Source organism: Rhinolophus sinicus, chromosome 14 (assembly GCF_057876585.1).
Source record: "Rhinolophus sinicus isolate RSI-liver-muscle chromosome 14, RSI-T2T, whole genome shotgun sequence".
NCBI lineage: Eukaryota > Metazoa > Chordata > Mammalia > Chiroptera > Rhinolophidae > Rhinolophus > Rhinolophus sinicus.
The window spans coordinates 127539647-127564647 of NC_142514.1; the positions used below are offsets into that span (position 1 = coordinate 127539647).

Here is a 25001-nt window from a genome sequence, read left to right on the forward strand (position 1 = left end):
TGGTGTCTAGTGAGGGCCCTTTTCCTGGTTTGCAGAGGGCCACCTTGTTGCTGTGTCCTCACATGGAGATGAGGGAGAGCTCTGGCCTCTTCTTCTCCTTCTAAGGGCATTAAGGGCATTAATCTTATCATGGACTCTACCCTCATGATCTTATCTAAATCTAATTACTTCCCAAAGTTTCTACCTCCAAATACCCCATATTAGGTTTCAACATATGGATTTTTGGAGGACACAAATATTCTATCTACGGCAAGGACTAAGCTATGTTTTATTTGTAACTACTTATCTAAAATATATTTATAGTTTTAAAAATTACATATGGAATTCTCAGTTAATTAGGTTTTAGAGACCTCGACAGGTAGGATTTGAAATGTGAAAGTAACACTGCCATCTAGTGACAACTAACCTTAATGATATTTGAAAACTGGACTAGCAAATTAAGCTCCCTAGGAAGGGTAAAACACGTTATTCCCACAGAATGCGTCAGGCACATAATTTAAGGCAGTCATTTCTTTTTACTAAACCTTTGAGGCAGCTGATTCTTATAAAGGTCATGAATGAATAATGACTAAATAAAACAAATGCTTGTCTGTAGAATATTACCCATGTAATAAGATTGTGCCACTTGACTAGAATCCGTCTCCATTTTTCTCTCTCTACTGCTTCTGAATGAGGGAATTTGTCCTCTGATAACCTAACACATTTTTTTCATCTTAGTTTAAAGTACTAAGTATATTCAGTAACAAACATATGAGGAAAGGAGTCTTTGGTAAAATTTTTGGTTAGACTTTGCTGCTTCATAAGGAAGAAATAGAATGCAAAAATAAACTTTGTTGATCCCAAGAGGACAGTTAAAAGCAACTTTGTATTAAATTACTATGTGATTTAATGTAAACACAACAATAAAACACTTGCAGACATGCAAAAAATGGTTAGAAAATGAAGAAGTATAAGAATTTTCTTTAAAACCTTGAACCACAAAGGAAATTTGATAATTTATTTGTATCTGTTAAATCCTAAATTTAATATGATAGATTTCAGCTGATGTATTTTAAATGAAGTATTGTCCTGGTACATTAAAATTGCAGAGAAAAATATTATTTGAAATCATTTGAGCTAAAATGTTATCATATATAGATGCCAGATCAAAAGAGATAACAATTATATTTCTCTGGATGCCTAAACAATGAAAACCTATCACTTTCCAATGGTAATAATTTTTCTGATTGAGGTGAGAAAATTATGTTTATTTTTTTTTAAAGATAGTACAGAAAGGATTATTTCCATATGTCCAGTTACTAGTTGAATATACCAGTTCATTGAATATATATGAACTGTCTCCATACAGTATTCTAACTCATGGTGTAGAAATGGCTGAACCGGAAATATTAATTACTTTTTATATAAGTCAATGAAAATTATTGCTTTCCTGACACTAGTTATTACCTTGTCTCCCCGTCAGGAACAATATTTCTTATGTTGATAGTAAACACTGTATAACAGAGTTACTATTTTGCCAAGAGTTGAGTTGGAAATCTTAGGGATATGAACCATTTCAAGAGGAGAAATGTATCTGACTTATACATATTTCTTAGCCAATATCCTTAAAATAACAGTTTTATGTTTATTTCAGGACAAGTGTACAGACATGACCCCATCTCTTGTTTTCATATGGTAAACTATTCATATGAAGAATGTATACAGTACAAGACAATAGCAGATGACAGTCTAGTCAGAGTTTGAATAAAATTAGTTGCCAAAGAGTATCACATCATTACTGAACAAATGTGTTGTGCAAGGTGGTGATTAGTCTCATATAAGGCACAGCTGATCTGGGCTCTCTCCTAGTTTTGGGTCAGAGACGAACCTTGGAGGAGTTGTGCTTAAGACAAAACCTGAAAGATGGGGAGACTTAGTAAGATGAAGAAATTAAAGGCAGGTGGTGGTGTAGAAGAAGGTTGTGGGGAGGCTTGGAATGTTCTAGAGAGAGAATGTAAACTGTAATTGAAAAAAAATATTAAAAATAGAGGAACACCAATGAAAAAGCTTTGTTTGAGATTCTTGGTACCTTACCCGTGAACACAGGATTCACCAGTGTGCAAGGGCAGAACACACAAAAGCTCTCTCGGGCTCCTGATACCCAGAACAGCATGGTGGGGGCGGAACAAGAAATTGACTTCGTGCTGGAAGAATACACGCTAACACGAGCAGAAAGGAGAGATGACTATGTGTGATGGCAGTGCAGAGCAGATGGAGACCAGTTTTTTCTTTGGGGTTTTTGGTGAGAGGAAAGTGGAGGGTTATTCAAGGCTCTTGAAGCAGTTGGAATTTGCCATGAGCCTTAAAGGAGGAGCAGGGTGAGGTCTTCAGCATGTTTGTAATTTACATTTGTCCTTGACTGTGTTTTGACCCTTGCCTTATTTGTTCAGCTAGGATTGTGTCTAAGCAGAGCTTCTGCATCTGTTCTGAACCTCAACTGCAGCCTTATCCTTTTACCCATGTGCCGGACACTCCTGGCTTACCTTCGAGGATCCCAGAAGGTAAGGAAAAAAAAATCCTACTCACAGATTGCAGCATAAAAATCGAGTGTAACAGTGGCATGTTGATCCCATCTAGTTTTCATGTTCTGACTTTCTGCTAGAGTGATTGTTTCAAAGATGCCAGTAAAGACCATGTCACCTCTCAAGATGACTAGTGAGCTACTACTTTATGTAACAATAGATAAGGGCAGATGTTAGTAGGAAAAGTATTCATAGTGGGATCAGGCCCTGCGTTAAGCACTTCACATATATAATTGTGAATCCTCACAATGATTTTGCAATTAGGTATTGAAGATAAGGAACCTGACTGAGGTAGAGAGAGTTTAAGTAACTTGAGGAAGATCATGAGACTAGTGAATGGTGAGCTAAGACCGATCCCAGTTGTGAGCTCTTTTCACTACATGCCTCATTGAGATCCTGTTTTTTTTTTTTTTTTTTTCCATTTAGGGAAATACAGGCAAGCAAACTCAAGCCCTGTGGCCTTTGAGCAGTACATAGAATGACTGCTGGTGTTGGTGGCAGTTTATCTCTTCTTAAAACACAGACCTATTTTGAGACGTGTAATACGCTCAGAAAAAATGTCTTGATTAAATAGTGCTATCATGTGTTGTAAAATGAAGGATTTAAGAAAACAGAAAAGCACTTTGAAAATTAAAACTCAACTGAAATTCTTTTGTCTTCAGTTTATCTGTGTGTGTGTGCGTGTGTATGTGTGTGTGTGTGTGTGTGTGTGTGTGTGTGTGTGTGTTTATTCCTTTCTTCATTAAGATAATAGGAAACTGCTGGATAGATACTGATATTTTAAAAGGTTTTGTTAACATGAGGTTGCTTTGATGTTTTGTGAAGTTTATGAGTAGATTTATTACAGTAAAACTTCTCAAACTTTTCCTGTAATTATATTTGGAAACTCCTTACTTTTAATGCCGTAATTTATAACCATGGAAATAACTTTTTCTCTTGGTTGCCTACCACTGTAACATGCTAGGTTTTGATCCCTGTGGCTGGCCATTGGCTTGACGTGCAGGAAGAGAAGATAAAAGGCAGGGAATGAAAAATACCCACTTAAGTCTTTCAGTATTTAATAAGTTTTAAAGAATTGGCTCCCAGTATAAAACAGGTATTCAAAGATGCTTGACATATTATTTTTCTATAAGCTCAAGCAGGCATTTAAAACCATACATGAAATTGCTTCATTAAAAAAAAAAAAATCTTATTTTTGACTACAAAAGGAAATCATCTGTATAATGATATTCAAAAGTTCCAGAAATTTACAAAGCAATCAGGTAAGATTTCCCCTAATATTACTCGGCCAGAAAAACTGCTGGTTACAATTTGGGGGTAAAAGCCTGCAGATGTGTTAAGATATAATGCCGTTAATTTTAAACAATATAGGATCACAGTGCAGTTGATCTTTTATAACTTTTGTGCCTAACAATATATCTTGTACATCTTTCCATGTCAATAAGCCTTTTTCACATTCTCTTTCATGGTTTGAGTGTTCCACTGACTAGATATAATTCATCTTACCATGTGTAATTGATAGACCTCTGCCATATTTCTAAAACTTTGATATTACCAACAACACTGTAGTGAAAAACTTTGTACAAGTATTTTATTTGCTGCATCATTTTTATTGTATGAAGTGATTTTATTTAGGTTCCAAGCAGGAGAACCAGAAGACTGTTGGATAAAAGCAGAACATTCCATATAACCTGTGGTGTTACTATCTGTATTTTCTCAGGTAAGAAAACCAAAAGATGTTAAATGTTATGTTAGAACAACATACTTTCTGAATGGCATTTTTATTGTTTTATAAATTATTTACGGTCACCATCTTGTGATTTTCTTAATTTTCTCTTTCTTGTGTTTAAAGAGAGTTACTAGTAGCACTACAGAAAATTAGTGTGTCTTATGAATTATGTACATGTATTTTTTACATTATAATGTACAAAGATTGGGCCACAAGCTGGTAGTGATTATTTCCTAAAAGTAAATTATTTTATTTAGAAGATTGGAAGAAGCAGACTAAAAGTTTTTAAACTTTAAAAGTAATGATATGAGGAATTTTCTATCAAGATGGCGCAGTAGGTAAACACTGTGCTTACCTCCTCTCACAACCATATCAAAATTACAACTAAACTACAGAATTATCATCTTTAAGAATTGCCTGAAGTCTAGCTGACCCAAAGCCCTACAACTAAGGACATACAGAAGAAGCCACCTTGAGACTGATAGAGGAGCAGAGATACGCAATGGGCTGGTCCCAGACCTGTGTGTGACCATTAAAAATAGGGAGGGAAATCTTAGCTGGAGAGGTCCCCCCCACAGACAAGCAAGGGGTCCCAGCCTCACACGAGGCTCCTCAGCCCAGGGTTTCAGTGCCAGGGAGAGAAATCCCCGTAACTTCTGGTTGGGAAAACCAGTGGACATTATGGCTGAGTGAGACGGAGGGCAGCTGCAGTCTCAGGCCCTCCTCTTAAAAGGCCTCCAAATGGATTTTCTCACTGATGAACTCACCTGCTCTGAGCTCCAGCACTTGGGCAGCAGCTGGAAAGGCACCAGGGACATACAGGGAGGAACTGAGTAATCTGGCTTCAGAGTGAGGGCTAAAGGGGCAGCTTTCTCCTGGAACGAGGAGCTGGCAGAAGCCATTGTTTCTTTGTTGAGTCCTCTCCCTTCAGAGTATGTAGACACAGGCAGATGCCATATCTGAATTTCCATCAACCTGGCTAACAACATTTATGCATCCCACCCCACCGAACTTTAGGGCACACTTAAGCTGCTTCCAGTACTTTTCCGTACAAACTACCTACACTGGCTCATGCTACAGACTTTCATAAAATCTCTCAAAGGTTCACAAACCCAAACAAGCAGTATCTGGCTTTGGTGTGTTTTGTACCTCTGACTAGGCACCCCTAAGCCTGACACTAGTGGCAGCTGGCCTTGATTCGCAGGTTGGCCTCATGAGGTACCTCCAAGCCCAGTGTGGGCCGTGGCCATCTCTGGATTGCTTTGTTTTTCATGCCAGGTGGCCCTGGGAAGGCACAGGCTGTGGCAGAATTTGGTCTGTAGTGGGTCCCCTCCTAGATGACCCTGGGCCTGGCAGGCCCAGTGGCCTACTTTGGACCAAGCCAGAACATCACCAGCCTCCAAGGATGACACACCCAACGGGCACAAGAGCCCTGCTAAAGCAAATACTACTCTGTAGGGTCAGCCCCTGTACCACAACTACTCCACCGTAGTTATAGCCAGTTCTCCAACCAAAGAGCCTGAGGGTCAATCCCTCTGATTGACATGCAAATAGCAGCCAAGGCTCAACTACAACAGGAGGACACACACAATCCAGTTCTGGTAACTAGGCAGACTGCACCACTGGGCCCCACTTACTACATAAGGCCCCTCTAAGACTGGGAAGAATAGCAGCCCTATGTAATACAGATAATCAAACACAAGGAAGCAGCGAAAATGCAGAGACAAAGAAACATGTCCCAAATAAAAGAACAAAATAAATCGCCAGAAAAAGAACTAAAAATATCAGAGACAAGCAATTTACCAGACACAGATTTCAAAACACTGGTTATAATGATACTCAGTAATCTCAGGGAGAACTTCAATAAAGAGATAGGTAACATAAAAATGGAGATAGAAAACTTAAAAAAGAACCAATCAGAAATAAAGAATACAGTAACTGAAATGAATACATTAGAGGGAACCAACACCAGATTAGATGAAGCAGAGGATCAGATCAGTGATTTAGAAAATAAGGTAACAGAAAACACTCAAAGAGAACAGCAAAGAGAAAAAAGAATCTAAAAAATTGAGGACTATTTAAGGGGCTTCTGGGAAAACATCATGTGCCAACGTTCACCTTATAGGGGTACCAGAAAGAGAATAGAGATAGCAAGGAATTAAAAATTTATTTGAAGAAATAATGATGGAAAACTTCTCTAACCTGGCAAAGAAAATGGATATTCAGGCCCAGAAAGTGCAGCAGTCCCAAACAAGATGTATCCCAAGTGACCCACAGCAAAGACACATCATAATTAAAATACCAAAGCTTAAAGATAAAGAAAGAATCTTAAAAGCAGCAAGAAATAAACAGTTAGTTACCTTTAAGGGATCTCCCATAAGATTGTCAACTGAGTTCTCCACAGAAACTTTGCAGGCAGGAAGGGAGTGACATGAAATATTCAAAGTGATGAAAAACAGGAACATACAACCAAGAGTACTCTACCCAACCAAGCTATGATTTAGAATCAAAGGAAAGATAAAAAGCTTCCCAGACAATAAAAAGCTAAAAGAGTTCATCAACAACAAACCAGTATTATAAGGAATCTTAAAGGGACTACTTTAAAATGAAAATTAAAAAAATAAAGTGACAATAACTCCATATCTATCAACAATTACTTTAAATGTAAATGGATTAAAAACATAGGGTGTCTGAAAGGATAAGAAAACAAGACCCATACAAAGTGTGACAATTAAATTCGCGAACTTGTTGCAATGCTGTTGCTAACCTTTTTTGGTATCAGAGGGATTATTCCTTATGAATTTGTACCAACTGGACAAACCAGTGAACAAGTTTACTATTTGGAAGTGCTGAAAAGCCTGCATGGAAAAGTTAGACAACTTGAACTTTTTGCCAACAATTTATGGCTCTTGTGTTATGACAATGCACCAGCTCACATGGCACTGTCTGTGGGGAGTTTATAGCCAGTGAACAAATAACTATATTGGAACATCCTCCCTACTCACCAGATTTTGCCCCCAATGACTTCTTTTTTTACCTGAAAATAAAGGAAATAGTGAAAGGAAGACATTTTGATGACATTCAGGACATCAAGGGTAATACGATGACAACTGTGGTGGCCATTCCAGAAAAAGAGTTCCAAAATTGCTTTGAGAGGTGGCACTGGCATTAGTGCATAGCTTCCCAACAATTGTACTTCGAAGGTGACCATAGTGATATTCAGCAATAAGGTATATAGCACTTTTTCTAGGATGAGTTTGCGAACTTAACTGTTAGACCTCGTACATGGGCTTCCTATAAGAGGCTCACTTACAGAAAGTAAAAGGATGAAAAAAGATATTTCATGAAAATGAAAAAAAAAGCTGTGCTAGCAATACTTATATCAGATAAAATAAACTTTAAACCAAATGCTATAGCAAGAGACAAAGAATGACCTAGTAATCTCACTTCTGGGCATTTATCCAAAGAAACCCTAAACGCTACTTCTAGGGGACATGTGCATCCACATGTTCATTTATTGCAGCATTATTTACAATAGTTAAGATATGGAGGTAGCCTGTGTGTCCCTGAATAGATGAATAGATAAAGAATATGTGGTACAGGTATACAATGGAGCATTACCCAGCCATGAAAAGTAATGAAATCTTGCCATCTGCAACAATATGGATGGACCTGAAGGGGATTGTAGTAAGTGAGACAGAGAAAGAAAAATGTCATATGATTTCACTTATAAGTGGAATCTAAAGAACAAAATAAACAAACAAACGAGACAGAAACAAACTCATAGATACAGAGAACATTTTGATGGTTGCCAGATGAAAGGGGGATTGAAAGTGGGTGAAAAAGGGGAAGGGATGAAAAAGTACAAATTAGTTGTTACACAGTAGTTATGGAGATGTAGAGTATAGCATAAGGAATATTGTTAATATTTTAATAACTATGTATGGTGTCGGATGGGTGCTAGATTTGTTGGGGTAATTGATAGGAGGGGATTGGGGGACTATGGAGATGAGAGATGGGGAGATGGCCCTGAATTCTTTTGATGAAGTGAGAGTCCAGGATGAAATGACTACCATGAAATGAAGGGGTGTGATAAGGGTTATTGGGATGGATTAGAGCTAGGGTGGGTGAAAGGTCAGAAATGGAGGAGGATTACAGAATGCTGGCACATTCATAACTTGATTTGTTCTAAACTTTACTTGTGTCCAAATATGCTGGTTCAATTGGAGAACAACCAAGAGACCAGATAGCATAGAGTATTGCCGTGAATGAGCATGTGTTCCAGAGGATCTGCATTCTGCCACTTGCTAGTGGTCTGACCTTAGCTAAGTTATCTTTATAACCTTAGTTTTCTTATCTGTAAAATAAGGATGATTCTGCCTACCTCATTATTTTGTGAGAATGAAATGAAAATATCCTTGCAAAGTGCCTGGCATTGCTTTCTCCCTGCTGCCAGAAATTAGAAGCCCTGAATTCTTTTGACCTAAAAGGCCTGTCAAAGAAGGTGAAATGTTCATTAAAGATCTCAGACAGCTTTTATCTAGGACTTATGTGCAGGAGAATTCAGAAAGAATGACAATTCTTTTAAGAATGCCTTTGCACTTATGAGCCGTAAAGCATGTAGTTAACATATAAACCATTCATCTAAAAAGGGGGCATTTTTTTTTTTTTTACTATAGATTTCAGAAATGATAAATCTATAGGACACAGACAGTTTTGCTTAAATGATGTTTTATACCTGTGCCATAGCTGAGTCTCACGTAGATACCCTTTGTTTTATTCATTCCTTTGGAACCCTTTCCTTGCTTGTTAGTTAATGCACTTCCAGGTCTCTCTTCACTTTTTGAGACCCGTTTCCCTCCTCTAATTTGATCACTGGCAAAAGCTTATAAATCCTTTAAATAACTTTTCAGTTTTTTAGTATTCTTGTCCTTCTCTCTCACCTTCATTTGTCTTTGTGAATAATTCAGAACTCTCAGCCTACATACAACCAAAATTTGGTTTCTTTACGTTCTAGGTTGGAAGGTGTAGAGTTTTCTAGTTTCCAGGTCATGTCTTCATTGAATCACTACACTCCCTATGTTCCTGTAAACTGTAATGCTTTACTAGGCAATTTCAGGTTACTTAGCTCATTAAGTCTCTTATTTCTGTTATAATTTCACAGAGAAATAAACTGAGGTGTTGGTAGGTAAGCAATACAATGGCTAAGAAACCAGGTTTTCCAACTAATTATCTGTTGTTCTTCCCAGTACATTATAATGTATTGTTAATTCAAGCCTTACTTCACCCACAAAAAACGTTACGAAGGGAGGAGGGCATTATCGTTCAATGCACAAGGTCGTGTGCTCCTTTCTTTTCTAACCTCCTCAAGATAATTTCATTTATTCTGTTTTTTAGATTCCTCATATATGATAAATAGTTAAATCATATAGTTCTTGTCTTTCTCTGTCTGCCTTATTTCACTTAATTTTCATTTACCCCGTCCATGCCAAAATGAATTTGTCTTCTACTCTTTAGTAATTTTCTAACATTGTTATCTTTTATATGAGCTCCGAGTGAGTTGAACACTCTGATTGTTCCATTGCAGATAAATTATTAAATAGTGATTATTATTTTCCTGATTTTTTTGTCCATCAAGTGGTTACCAAGAGTTTTGCTATTGGGTTTAAGACAGATTTGAATTTGTGGATTGTGAAAAATTTCAACTAGTTAAAAGCCTTTCAATGGGACTATATTTTAAGCTGAGTAGCAGTGAGATATACAAGATATATAAGGTTTGTAGTTATAGGAGAGGTGAAAGGGATGAAATATCTAGAATATCTAGGAGCTCCTTAAATACATACATACATGCATACATACCCATATAATGATATATTTGCATGTGAATGTGTGTGTGTGTGTGTGTGTGTGTGTGTGTGCATGAGCATGTGTATTTTTTTTTTCTAAGCCTGACTTTCTAGGGTTATTTTATTCCAGCCTTTGAAAATTTGGTTTCTTTACATCATTTTTAATACTAAAACTGTCTATAATCAAGATTTTTTGTGCCTTTAAAACTTCCCTTTTTAATTTAATATCATATGGCTCCTACAGCTGTCAAAGTTTGCCACTGTATTTACTTGAGGGGAACTGACTCCTCTTCATAGAGCATCTCTGAATATCCTATTGACTTGCTCCTGGTGTGATTGGCTCTATAGGTGTGCACGTGGCGGCCCATCTGGTAAATGCCCTCAACTTCTCAGTGAACTACAATGACGAGTTCGTTGAACTGAATGCAGCAAGATACCGGAATGAGGTGGGTGGCCTGTCTCCTCATTTTCCTTTCACTTGTCATGAGCTGACTAATGAGGGTCTGTGGTTTTCACAGAAAATTTGTACCTTGCTGCTCTTTTTGAGTGCTTTTGAAATGCAGTTGTCAAGTTGAGTTTTATTCCTTTTCAATAGGAAATATAGGTAATTACTATTTCACAGTCTCTCCTGCTGAAAATGGGAGTTTGGAGTGTCTACTTTTTATATTCTGCAGTGTTCAGATGGTTGCCACTCAGGCTTGCCTTCTGCCTGCCAACAGCTTCTGTCATGCAGTGGAGACTGTCAACAGTGCCATTCTAGGGTAAAACTCCTTTAGTAACTCAGATATGGTGCTTGGGGGGAAACAGGGCAGAAAAGCAGGTTGATAATTTGAGGATCCTGGACAATCAGTTTGTTTGACTTAGAAAACATTATTGAGTTTTCATGGTTCATTTGTTTTGTTTGGTTTGGTTTTCTGATCCTCCAAATAGATGGCCTTGAGCTGAATTCTGTAGCAGGCAATATCTGTTTTAGGGGTGCTTTTCTCCATGTGAAGCTACCCATGAAATGAAGCTCTGTGCAGGGCGCCAGGCCAGAGCCTCAGGAACAGCATAAGCACAGCCCTCGGTAGGCCTCTATAGCTCAGTATTTTCATCCTGGCCTCAGGCGGCCCTTGCTTCATGCCAAGACCGCATTACAACCCAACTGCTCGGTGGCCCATTTGACCAGGACCTTATGCTGTTCTGCTAAATTTGGTAGTGACTTAATAATACTGTTCCCCATCTTCCCCATTGCTCCTCCACATATCACCAGGCTCATCTAGATCAATACTACTGTGATCATGTGTTTGACTTCTCTCCCAAAACAAACAAAAAAAGCAGTAACAACAAACACAGAAGCAAATCAGAACACCCAAATATCAAGTAAACTTTGATAAATCCTTGGACTATATTAGTGTTTTTAAAACCGCTAATATGATTTCATTGATCTGGCATTGTGATTTTTCAAAAGCTCAGTGGGTGAGGGTAGCATGCACCCAGCAGGAAGGACCACTGAAAAGGCCAGCTCCTTAGCACACCCATGGAAGCGCTTCTCCTGTAATGATTCCGGACCACAGCCACCAGTCCTCCCTGTTTCCCACCACGATATCCAGTCTTCTACCCTCCGCTCCCATACCACATCGGGTTACTTGTTTTCTACTCCTGCCATGCAATTTCCTTTTTTTTTACTTTTCCTTCTTTGCTTGTCTCTTTTGTTTTATAACTCATACGTCTTTAATAACTGTAATGATTATAGCGTTTTTAACGTAGTATACTTTTGCTTAATATTGCAGTATTTTTAGTCATCTTACGGTTTTTAGTTATTACATTTATTTCATTTTAAGAGAGATACATGCTCAGTATACAATATTTTAATACTTCGAAACACATGAAAAATGAAAGCTTCTCCTCCCCCAAATAGCCAGAGTTGAGAATTTTATGTTTTCACTTAAGATATTTTCAGTGATATTTTATGATACATATTCCTCAGCAATTGTTTCCATAAATATATGTATTATGGATTGCTGTATCACAAAGTATAGATCTGTCTTATTCTCTTCATATTAATATGCTACAAATTGATTTTAGCCTTTTCCTTATTCACAAATGTTTAGGTTGATATCTAGATTTTGTTATGACCTGCACACCAATAAATTAAATTTTTTGTACACTGCTGCCAGGCAGATTCATAGAAGTAGATTTTGTTTTCAAAGGTATACTTGTTTTTAGTTTTGATGAACATTGTCAATTTGCCTTTCAAAAAGACTTCACCAGTTGACACATTTCTACCAAGTTTAACAGAATGCTTATTTCTACACCTCACTTTTTAAAAGTTTCTACCAATTTGATGGATGAAAAAGGTAACTCATTATTTTAATTTATATTTTCCTTTTCTTCACTTTCTTCCTTTCTTTCTTTTTTCTCCTTCTGTTCTTTCTTTTAATAAATATTTTTAACACCTTATAGGTACTGGCTAGATAAAGATGAAACACACACACACACACACACACACACACACACACACACACACGCACTGCATATATAAACAGATATATTATTTGAATTGTCTTTGAAAAAGATGGTTTTGCGCCACACACCTTATTGTTCTGGCTTTGTGTTCTTATGCCTCCTCCAGATCTCCAATGACCCATCCTTCAGCTTGTTGTGATGGTCGCACATTCTTGATGGCTTAGCTGAATCTGTCCCATTTGTCATCTGTGAAACCATCTCCTACTCTCGCATTCCATCTCTATTCCTTGACAATATTAATCGATCCATCTTCTGAGTTTCCATAGCTTTATTCATATTTCTGGTATCACCACTTTGTTCAGCTCGTCTTGTATTTTTACTAGTTGTGTATATATATTAGGTTACTCTAGATTACCCTTCAGCCATGTTTCTAATACCAGGTATAGAAGTCGTTTGACCTAAGCTGAATGAGGAACTATTCTTGGGAAAGTGGTCCTTATTCAGGGCCCCTGAGACTGTGTCATATAAATGGCTTCCTACTTTGTAGATGGTCTGGCCTGATCCCAGATTCAATGGAGGCATACGGAAAGAAATTTAAAAGTTGTGCAATATTAAGTACCATTAGGATGAAAAATAAATTCATAAATTTACTAGGGATTAATCTAAGTTATCCAGAAGATAGAAAAAGAATTGACTAAGGTCCATTATACCATGGGAGATGTATAAAGAAAATATTATACTCACAATATTAATGTTTTATATTTATAACTAACAGGGACCTCTCCTCCTTATATATCTACTTTTCATGGTATTTGAAACAGTGTAAGTTCTCAATTAGTATTCTTTGCACTGAATTTACAGTGTACAACCCTTCCTACATATTTTATCACCTGTGATTTCCACTGTCTTGACACATGGTACGTGCAGTTGGCAGTTGTGGTAGACAAAGTATATATTAATGTTTCCTCATCATATTAAAAAATACTGAGTTTTGATATGGTCAAAGAGTGGGCTTCAGGCCACTACCACTGGTTCATAAACAGCCATCAAGCTGGAACCCTATGCCCTCTGACTCCCCATCCAGGCTCTTCCTTTCTCAGATGAACAGACTTCTCTGAGTTGAATTTTGTACTTATTATAATATCCTTTAGCATCATGAAAACAGTACAAAACTTAACTGAGTCTTATTTCCATTGGGAGAATAGTATTTTAAATGCCTAATGCATGGATCTTATACCCAGCAGATTCCTTGTACACTTTTATATCATCATTTTACCTTTCAGTCAATTTTTTTTCCCCTTTTTCTTAGGATCCTAGGAAACTTCTCTTCACAACTGGTAAGTTGTTACTCATTGCTCTTTCTTAAGATTCAGGAAAATCTTTGAAAATAAGTATCATTAAATTACATAGCAATTAGATATATGTTAAAATATTGCATATGAAACATTTGTATATCAGAATAAATATAAGGCATTCAAGGTTAAAGTTGCAATGAAAACAGAGGGACAGGGCAAACAGTTGGGATTCGAATGAAGAGTAAAAGTAAGTAAATGCATGTGTCTTTTGTATGTTTTCCCAATGAAATGCCACATGCTTCTTGAGGACCTGCTTTGTGCACACTGCTGTGGCAAGTACCACTGTAGATAGTGCATGTGGAATGGATTCCTGCCCTCAGGGTGTTGGAAAGAAACACCGAGTACTCTGAGTATCAATGTGCTTCTTAAATTTCAGGAATTTAGTAGGATATTTTGTGATTTTAATACCTATAAAAAAGAGGAGAAACAGTCATTAAGTCAGTTATTTTTCTTAAAATGTGTGCCTTTCTTATTTGTAATTTACTTTTCTTCTGCAAGCATATTGTCCATGAAATCTGAGTCTAGACTATTAATTTGTTAAAGCACATTTAAACATCTCCAAATTTTTCTGTGATGTTAGTATAATTCTCACTAAAATTCTTCTCTTTTTCAACCTTATATTTATGCTGCTGAAAGGAGAAAACTGTATTTGGGGGATTTTAGCACATATATCAGGGACAAGGACAATTGGGTGTTTGAGATGGTCTATTGTAAAAGTTTGGCTGTGACATCCAATTAAGGATCAGAATTGCATATGGGACTGAGGCTAGGCCTTGTTAAATGCATTGTTTTTCTTTCCAATCAATTTTATGATGAAAAATAACAAGAATTCAGGTGTTTTCTCCATTCATGTCACATCTATAAGTTTACCTTATAAAATATATTTTTTTTCTGCCTTATGATATTTGCCAGTTGCAAAGGACTTCACAATTCTCGTTTACAGACACAGTTTTGTTTTGTTTACAACTTTGCTCATTGAAAACATGGTTTTATTTAAGGCTTAAGAATTGGATGAGAAATAGAAGGGAGAAAAAGCAGAAAACCAAAACCTTATGTATGAATCAATATAGTTTTTGGTTCATATGAATTAATTTAAGAGACAATTAAGAACTTTGTTTTAATATTATTTTATATAGCACAAAGACTAGTTGAAGCTTTGGAACATTTGAAATGTTAAAAAAAGTTTAGTTTACAAAGATATAAAAACATTTTTATATGACAAAGATATTACATTAAGAGCAGTATAATTAATACTTATCTATGAACAGGTGATTTCATCACCGAAGCATGAAACCTCATCACCACTTGTTCTTTCTCAGAGGTTCACATGAGTGATGTTGAACTAAGTAGAGACAATACTTAAAAACACAAATTTCCTGGCTCCATCCTAGGCATTCTCTGGGGGTGGGAGCTGGCAATGTGTTTTATTAACCTTCCCATGTACCTTGAGAGCTCTATTTTACTCTTATTGAGCATCTCATATACTTTTGAACGTAACTTCTCATCACCACCTATATTTTGCCTACTCTTTTCCCTTACTGTCTTTTTTCATGCGGTCAACTCTTGCCCATCCTTTAACTCTCTGCTGACATGCCCCCTCATGCATAAATTTCTCCCTAATTCCGCTCGTCAGAGCTGGCCTCTTCTTGGTCTGGGTTCCTAAAGATACATTGTAAAAATACTCTGTTGTAAAATAATGTGTTTCCTTAGATGTACAATGCGTTCTATCTTTTTCACTTGAAGTTGAGTTTCTTCAGGCTAGGGCAGGGCTGCCCTGATGACATGCAGAGACCCTGGCAAATATTTTTTGTGGCGTTTCTGTCAATACAAACAACTCGTATCGCCTTAAATCAGCATGTCAGCACCATTTTGGTGGCCTAGTTGACATTTCATGAAAGAAATTCTGTGCTGGTCGGCAGGAGCCATCCATTTCCCAGATCATCAGCCTGTCATGGAGGCCCCCTAACTATGAGTCTAGAGCTCCTAAAGCATCTGATTGGCCCCACTGAATAGCAGTAGGTGACAGAGCAAGGCAGAATCTAAGGATGGTAATGGGATAAGTGACACTGTTTTCTACAAATAGACTGAATCTATCTTTGTATTGCTAATGCATCTCTGACCAAAACTATTTCATAGCTATATTTGAGTCAAACATAGCTTCTAGGAAAAAATCAAGTTCCTGATTTTTAAGGAATACACGCATGGTTTAAACTGTTCTAGTGATAAAGAATATTTTTTTCATTAGTTGATATGTGTCTTGGATTTTAATTTGTTTAGTGTTACATAGACTTCTCTTTCTCTGTCTTAATTTTTTTTTTAATCTAACCTAACACTGAGAAATTAAGATTGTCTTATAGGAAATAAAGCTTGTGACAGTATAAGTGACATAAAATATGGAAATTAAACTTAATAAATAAGAAGTGTTAAAAAAATTCTAATTAAGAATTTAGAAAATAAGTTTAAAAGATTGGATTATTCAAGCATTTCATTTAAAAATGCTTACTACATATCACCAAATTTGGCAGTGCCTTGTATGATGATAATAAAATGTGTAATATCCAATTTCTGTTAGAAAAACCCTCATAAACAAATACAGTTATGTTTCCAGTTATATTGGAAAAAAACAAAATAATGAATACAAGATGGGATGTCTGACCACATCTGGGTAAGGATGAGAATGGTCTCTCAGTTATATCTAGAAATGGCAGTATGGTGAAATCATTCATTTTAAAGGGTACTAATTAATGAAAAGCAATCAGAATAAACATTCATGCATGTTTTTTCCTAAGGAAACAAGTAGAGGTTTTGCCCCATAACTTGAAGGACTCAAAGAGTTCACAGTGTATTTCACTTTGGCAAGTAACTTTGCCCAGTGAGGTTAGATTAGCCCGTTAATTTCCAACCTGTGCTTCCTGACTGTTGGAATACACATAGGAATAGAGGCTAATACAGTGGGTTTTAGCTAGGCTGTCATTTAAGTTGAAGCTAGGTTGCCCTTTGATGTACCTTGAAAATACTTGATGTTTACATCTCTTTTAGCACATAATGCCCTATGCTGCAATTACTTTTTTATCCTGTCTCCTGCACTAGGCTGGAATCTCTTGTATAGCAGGATTCACTTTTCTCTAGCCCTAGCAGTACACTATAGATGCACAGAAAATATTCATTGAATGGGTAAAAGCCATTTGTTTAACTGTACTACTTGATGCATAGACTTTTTGTATACTATCCCAGATAATTGGTTGGCCATCCTCTGTTTGTTTAAATCCAGTGACAGAAACCATAACTTTTAAAGGTATCACTCCCCCCCTCTTTTGGACCACTCTAACTGTAATACATATATATATATATATATATATATATATATATATATATACATACATACATATATATATATGTATATTACAGTATATATATATATGTATATTTATTTTTTCATTGCTAATTATAAGTAAGTTTTCCTTCTTCATTAACCTAAAGTCTATTACATTGTAAATTATAAACTCTGCTCTTTTTATACTTCTAGGACCTAGACAAGAAAAAATCAATTCTTTACATAAAAAGATAATTTCATAAATCTGAAAGAATATTAAAAAACATTGAATTGATTCTCCTTAGTTTACAAATGAGATTCAGTGAGATTGGGGTTTGGCCTAAGGCACGGTAATAACACGACCGTAAGGCCAGAATAAACATGCCATTGGTCAAGTTGTCTGGGGCTTCTGCTTTGTCTTCAAAATGGCTGAAGTCAATTATTTTACCCCCTCTAAGTCTTTCCAATATGTTTTCCATGTTGTGTTCTCTAGTTAAATGTTTGAGGAAATATTTGTTCAAATTTAAACTTGTTTCTTGATTTTAGTACTTCTCAGAGACTTGAATACACTCATGTACCCTGTGACTCCTCAAGGAAGTCACAGCATCTTTGAGTAGTAGAAATTAATATCTTAAGAAATTAATGTTCAAATAATGCACTTTTGAAATCGTGCCTCTATTCTAAACATACTCAGTTTTTTCAGGTGTCCTTTTGATGAAGTGATTTGCAAACATTCCATAGCTAATCTTTGTATATTTAGAACCACGTGGGAAACCTTGTATATAGACATAAAGTCCCAATAAAATTATTGAAAAGGCCTCCAATCACAAATTTTAATTATGGAGCCATCTGGGTTTCTATCATTCATTTATTCATTTCATCAAATTAGAAGTTTTTTTCTTTTTTTAATTGCTTGAAGCCAGAGAGACAGACCTCCTCTTTTTGGTTCTTCAAATGTATTGAGCTATAATTGAAAAATACTAAATTATACATATGTAACTTATGCTGGCTGATGGTTTTGATATGTATACACATGTGAAACCATGATCAAAATCAAGATAACAAATATATCTATCATTCTAAAAAAATTTTTATATCCCTTTATAATGCACCCTGCTCCCTACCCTTCCTAGCAACTGATCTGTTTTCTATCACTAAAGAATAGTTTGAATTTTCTAGAATGTTGTATAAAAGAATCATAGAGCTTATATTCTTTCCTTTTTGTTTTTTGAGGGGTCTGTCTTTTTTCACTCAGCCTAATAATTTTGTGAGTCATCTATGTTGTTACATATATATCAACAGTTCATGGTTTCTTTCTTTTTCTCTCCTCTCCTCTCCTCCTCCTCCTCCTCCTCCTCCTCCTCCTTCTCCTTTTTTTTTTTTTTTTTTTCACTTCATATTACTTTTCCAGGTACAGATAATACCACAATTGTTTATCCATTCATCTGTTGTTGGAGATTTGAGTTGTTTACAGGCCTTAACTATTACAAATAAAGTAGCTATGAAATTTTTGAATACTTCTTTGTATGGATATATGTTTCTGCTTCTTTGGGGGTAAATAGCTTAGGGGTGAAAAGACTGGGCCATTTTGTAGTCTTGCTGTTCCTTTTAAGTAGTATTGTTCTGTATTATTAGTCCTTTAGTGTGAACTGGTGTAGTTATCTTGCTCTTCTCTTACCCTTAGGAAGTAAGGACTCAGCTGGGACAATGGGAAAGATGATAGGAAAGGGAGTAGTACCCTGAGAAATAAGTGTAGAGAAGAGATGGTTTGGATTAGACCCATCAGAGAAAGGCAAGTGTTGTTAGGCTTCTAACTCTGTGTATTGGGAAGCTTGAGGAGGAAAGAGTATTCAAGTATTAAATATCCAAAGACTAACTTCCTTATTTCTCATGTGGCCCTTTACAAGTAAAAATTTGTTTCTACTTCACTGAGGTTTCTAATGTTGTTTTCCAATGATTCTAAACTATCTGGCACCCTAATGATGCAGACCTATATTGTTCTTATTTCATACCCACTGTGTCTGCTTCTGCTAGTGGCTTGCAGTCCACGATGGCCCTTCTGTTTCATAGGTAGTTCCTTGACAAGAAAAGTGGGGGGATTTGTATACTGTTGGAGACAGAATTGTTCCATTAGCTTTTCCATAAATATTTAAGATGGAATTGCTCAGCGAGGACATTTATGACTTACTGTTATTTGTATGACTATAAGAGTAAATAAAGGTAACTTATAGACAGGATGTTTCATTTGATGGTATAATAAAAAGCTAATAAGAAATGAGACTTTCGATTTTAGCTCTTTTTGATGTATCAGGTATTCATTTTAGACATGCTTTATGGGCTAACACTGGATTTGTAGCAATCTATCACTTCAGTATTAATTTTGAAAACTAATGTTTGCACATTTTCTTTTTAAAAAAAAAATGAATGTTATGTCATATCAGCAGCCTTGATTTCAGTCCGTTTTCCATACTAAGAGGAAATATGTTTGCAAGTGTTCTCATACTGTAATTTATTTTCTTGAAGCCCACTATCTTTTTTCTATACTTGAAGTAGTTTTTTAGAAAGCTTTCGATTTTGTTTATTTTTTCTTAAAAATTATTCTAGATAATGAAGCCCAAAAGAAATTATTTTAAATTGAAACTAAAGGAACTACTAGTTCTATGAAAAGGGAGAGGAGAGAGTAAGAGAGTTTAGTACCATAGTAGAGAAAACCAGAACAGTAAGGGTGTTGAATATCAATTCTGTCCCATGAATTAATTACTGACATTTGTTGTAGTATGTACCTGAAGAAGTATGTACATATTCACCATTCTGAGTGTAATATTTGAAAATATAAAAATGGATTCTTTTGTTAAAGGTAGAAAAGACTCTGCCTTATTTTTAGTACCTTGAAATTGTGCTAATTAAAAAAAAAAGCTTTTATGAGAGGGAATATACAAGTAGATATGTGATTTGAATTGGGCTTCCTACAAAGCAGCATAATACTTTGGATTTTAAGGTAATAATTTCTTGTACTTTATTTCTCAGTATGACTTAAGTTAAAAAGTACTTCTGTACATTTTTATAGTTCCTGGTCTGACAGGGGTCTGCATGGTATTGGTGTTATTCCTGATGATTACAGCTTCCACATATGCAATCCGGTGAGTGTTAGACTCATGATTTTGATGTTTAGTGATCTGATTATTTAAATTTTCTTTAGATTATCTTCATCTTTATATGTACAAAAAAGATGTCAATTCAGCAGAATGCTTAGCCAATGCAATGTTCTGGTTAACGGACTATTCTGGGTAACTAAGACTGCAGCAGAGACATTACTGTGTATCGTTTCCTGTTTTTGAAAAATCTCTTTGTTTTAGTAAAATGGTCTGTGTTGGTAAGGAATTGTGTATGAGGACTTTTGGAACTGTGGAAATTTGAGCTCTTCAGGGTCATCCTTCTGAAGGATAGTGTCTCTCTATGAGACATGAGATTGAATTCAATGTGCATGCACAAGAATATATCACTTACAATTATTGTATAACTCATTTCATTATGTGAGTATTTTTTCTTTTTTTTTTTTTGTTGTGACTTAATATAGTATTCTAAACAAAGCTTTAGAAACATCATCAGTGGACATCTGCTAAAACAATCAGAAATATCTGCGTTCACATTTACTCTTCTAATTACGGCAGTTTGAGCAAATGCAGATATACAATTTTATGAACACTCACATGTTCTTTCTGATGGATACATTTTGTTTTTCACAATATTTTATAGTGTTTTATGTTACTGGGCAAACTTCTTGGTTAAGAAAGCAAAGAAAAAAAAGAAACAATATATGATATTCAAAAATCCTCAGTCGTTCTACTTGTTGAGATGTGAAATTTAATAGAAACACACCCACACCCACCCACACACACACTTGTAAAACAGTTGCCCTACAGCATACTCAAATGAGTCTATCCTTGCACTTCTCAACACATCTGTGCACCTACACACATACCTCAAAACTTCACAAGTAAAGTCACCACTCAGAGATTAACATTACATACTTTCTGGTGTTTGTGTTATAGACCTAATTCTTTTGTTCGCTCATTCACCATCTCCTACCTCCACCAAAATCACTCTATTTCTATCCCTTTCATGCTCCTGATCTCTCTCTCTCTCTCTCTCCCTTCAGACATCTACATATTTTTACCAAAATAGTACAAATTATACATACTATTTTAAATCTACTTCTTTCTTAAATCTTGTTATGGACATTTTTCCACATTAATAAATATTTCTCTATCATTGTCCGCTGTTGGCACAACATATCACCATATAGATAAACATTATTTCCCCGGTCCCCTATTGTTGGATATTTTAGGTTGCTTCCATTTTTTTTCAGTATTTCAATTGTGAAACAAACACCCCATCCATATGTCTTTGTATAATTTTTTAATTATGTCCTAAGGAAAAATACCTAGATGTAGAATGACTTGGTCAAATTGTAAGTACACTTTTAAGACTTTTCCTAAAAATTGAAAATCATCTTACAAAAAGGTGAATCTCTAGCATTAGTGCATAATTTTGTGAGGAGAAATTTTATTTTAGTTAGGTCAAACATTCATTAAAAAAACTTACTTTTTCAGTTTTAGGAGTTTTTGAAGGAAAATTAGGACATCTGACATATTTATTCATAAGACTGAATATATTTGAATATTCTACATCTAGAAAAAAATCCTTAATTGACAGATAGTTTTGTCAAATGGAATATAGAGATCAACTGAGCCATCACATTTGTGCTCATAAATAATTTGGTGAACACGTCTTAATCTTTAGTTTTTATTGTGTGTTTTTTTTTTTTATTTGTTTAAAAGAGATTAGCAAGCCAATTCTGCTTTTCTCCAAGCTTTATTATAAGAATCATGAAATTCTTAGGTGGACCATGGAGATAACTCTTCTATCCTTTCTCTTTACCAGTCAGGAAATAAAACATTAGAAAATTAGGTGAATAAATATCACTCCAATATTTGATTTCTAACAGTTTAATGTAGTCTAGTTATTTACTGATGGTTCAATATTGTCAATCTATTGAAATAAGTAATATATACTAATAGCATATGACAAAAATACAAATATATTTTCATCTCAATAGACTTTAAAACGGCAGTTGTTAAATCTGAACTCTAATATATGGGTTTAAATAATCAGAGTAAAGTAGTAATTAATTTCCTTTATAGAATTAGAAAATGTAAAAGCCAGAACTGAGATCATACTTACAGTGAAACATGAGATACAGTCCTAAGAAAATTACAAAAAAGCAAAAGTGGTATTTTTAATTCCGTTAAAGCATACCATTATTTACATATGGTAAGAAGTTAAACATTTAGAGTTATTAAAAAGAATGCAACAAGTTAGCATTAATTTCAGAAAGGTAGGTATAATTACCTAACCAGGAAATCCAAGAGAATTATGGGGAAAAAGATTAGTGTTATAGCAAATAAAAGAGTTGAAATAAGTAATTGAGTACTATATATATATATATATATACATACACACATACATATATATGTATATATTTATATATATGTATATATATAGCTCTTACATAATAGCTATTATCAGTTTGAAAACTGAATGAAATAAAAAGATACCACTAACAATTGCAACAAAAACAAAATATCTAGGAACAAACTTAATAAGAAATTAGGTGAAAGCCATTTAGGAAAAAACCCACAATTTCACTGAGAAAAATAAGTGAAGATTTGAATAAAGACTGTATACTGTGATGATGGAGTGCTTCCTTAGTTATTTATGTTTGTTCCAATTCCAATTAAAATCCAAGATAGGTTATTTGTTTGTTTATTGAATTTAGCAAAGCAATTTTACATTTCATCCAAGTTTATGTCCAAAAGAAAAGCAAAAGGGGGGGGGGGATGTGGTTTACTAAACTTTAAAATGATTATGCTTCAGTTTCTGAGAACAGAATAGGACTTACTTGCAAAAATGACCAAGACATTGAACCGATGATAGAGTTGATAGAAAGCCTTCGAAGAGACTTTGCTATATAAGAACCTGCTAAATAATAAAGATGCCATTACAAACTTATGAGGAAAGTAAGGCTTAAATTCAAGATAACTTAAAAAGTTAACTCTAAAAAAATTGCACCATTAAAAATTTATAAAAAACCTTTAAGTGGGTATTTATTAGATTTCATAATGGATAAGGAAAAATATGGGAAATATTTATCTAAAAATATAGTAAAACTAGCATATAAAAAATTAAAACAATATACATTATAAAATTTGAAATGTAAATATGTCATTTGGCAAATTATTACGATTATACCGAACGAGTACATGCTTAAAATTTGAATAGTTTACTCACAACAATTAAGAAAAATTTGCTAAAGAAATGGGTAATTATTATGAACAGATAAGTCACAGAAAAAATGTGTAACACACAAAAGAAATAATACCCTATTCCACTTACATAAAATAATGAAAACTTATAAAGCGGAGTCCAGGTTTTGGGAAACTGGCACTCCTATTCTACAGTTGGGTTTATAATTGATAAACATATTTTCAGAGAGCAACGGCAGTGTGTGTCAAAAGCATCGCAGGGCGGCCGGTTAGCTCAGTTGGTTAGAGCGTGTTGCTACTAACACCAATGTTGCTGGTTCAGTCCCGCACAGGGCACTTTGAACTGCGCTCTTCTTAAAAGAAAAAAAAAAAAAAAGGAAGGGAAAACATTGCAGATGTGTGCCCTTTGATCTAGCAATTCCATTTCTAGGAATTTAGGTTAAAAAAGAATCAGATATGTGCAAAAAGGCACGTTAACCAGGATTTTGTTTATAGTAGCAAAACTGAATGAAGTAAATGTGAATTAATTGGCTATTGCTTAAATCTGGGGTTCTAAAAGGTTTAGGGGTTATATAAGAATCATCTCAAAAACTTTTATGAATACCTGTCATCCACCTCCAAGATTCGAATATATGAATATTCACCCTGACATATGAAATAAAATCACTGTTAGTACTTTTACTTCTCCCAAACATTCTATAGATTGTTTATCATACTCCCTCCTTTGTAGACACCTTGGTGTTATTTTTATCTTATACACTGTCCAGGGAAAGAATATAAACTGTAATGAGCACTTATTTAATTTCTCTCCATTTCAGTTTCCTTTGAACTACTCTCAAAATATGTGTTGGAATAGGAACATTAGTTGTTTTAGAAGTCATTTGAAAATGAGAATATTGACAAAGTGGACAGCAAAAGTACATATTAGCAGACTGTAACTGCTCCTTAGCCTTACATCATAACTTGAAAATAAACACATTATTTTAATTCTTTCCATATATCTTTATTGGAAATACAAAATACCTTTAAAATGACAAAGTGTTATTTGTAATTTTGTCGGCTCTCTGCGTCTGCGTGTGATGTTAATACTTTAATATTATAAATAAATTTCAGATGAACTCATATCTTAATTTTCTTCATTTGGGACGTGTTTGAAGTGATACATGATCTTTTTAATGAGATGAAATGTACAATGACACTTACACTTAGTTGTTTGGTTTTTCAGAGTTTCTAACTATGACATCTTCTGGTACACTCACAATCTCTTCTTTGTCTTCTACATGCTGCTGATGTTGCATGTTTCAGGGTAAGTTATAAAAAATATTTTGAAAACCATGTGTGCCTACAAATGGGGTAATGAAAGATGCATCTACAGGAATTTTCATAGGGAGTGGTAAAATGATGTTGTTAGTTGGAATTGAGG

General features: G+C 35.1%; 1 protein-coding gene across 5 annotated transcripts in view; it reads left to right on the forward strand.

Annotated features, from left to right (window-relative positions):
• The window catches only part of NOX4 (NADPH oxidase 4), a 160784-nt gene that overhangs the window by 25130 nt on the left and 110653 nt on the right, over positions 1–25001 (forward strand). For 3 of the 5 annotated variants that reach the window (XM_088791524.1, XM_088791522.1, XM_088791523.1), the window contains exons 3-8: positions 2430–2540; positions 4197–4281; positions 10485–10582; positions 13894–13921; positions 20320–20392; positions 24804–24884. In XM_088791524.1, the coding sequence (XP_088647650.1) occupies positions 2430–2540; positions 4197–4281; positions 10485–10582; positions 13894–13921; positions 20320–20392; positions 24804–24884 (476 nt within the window). The remainder of the gene's footprint in view (positions 1–2429; positions 2541–4196; positions 4282–10484; positions 10583–13893; positions 13922–20319; positions 20393–24803; positions 24885–25001) is intronic. The other 2 variants (XM_088791525.1, XM_088791526.1) reach the window with 1 other exon arrangement.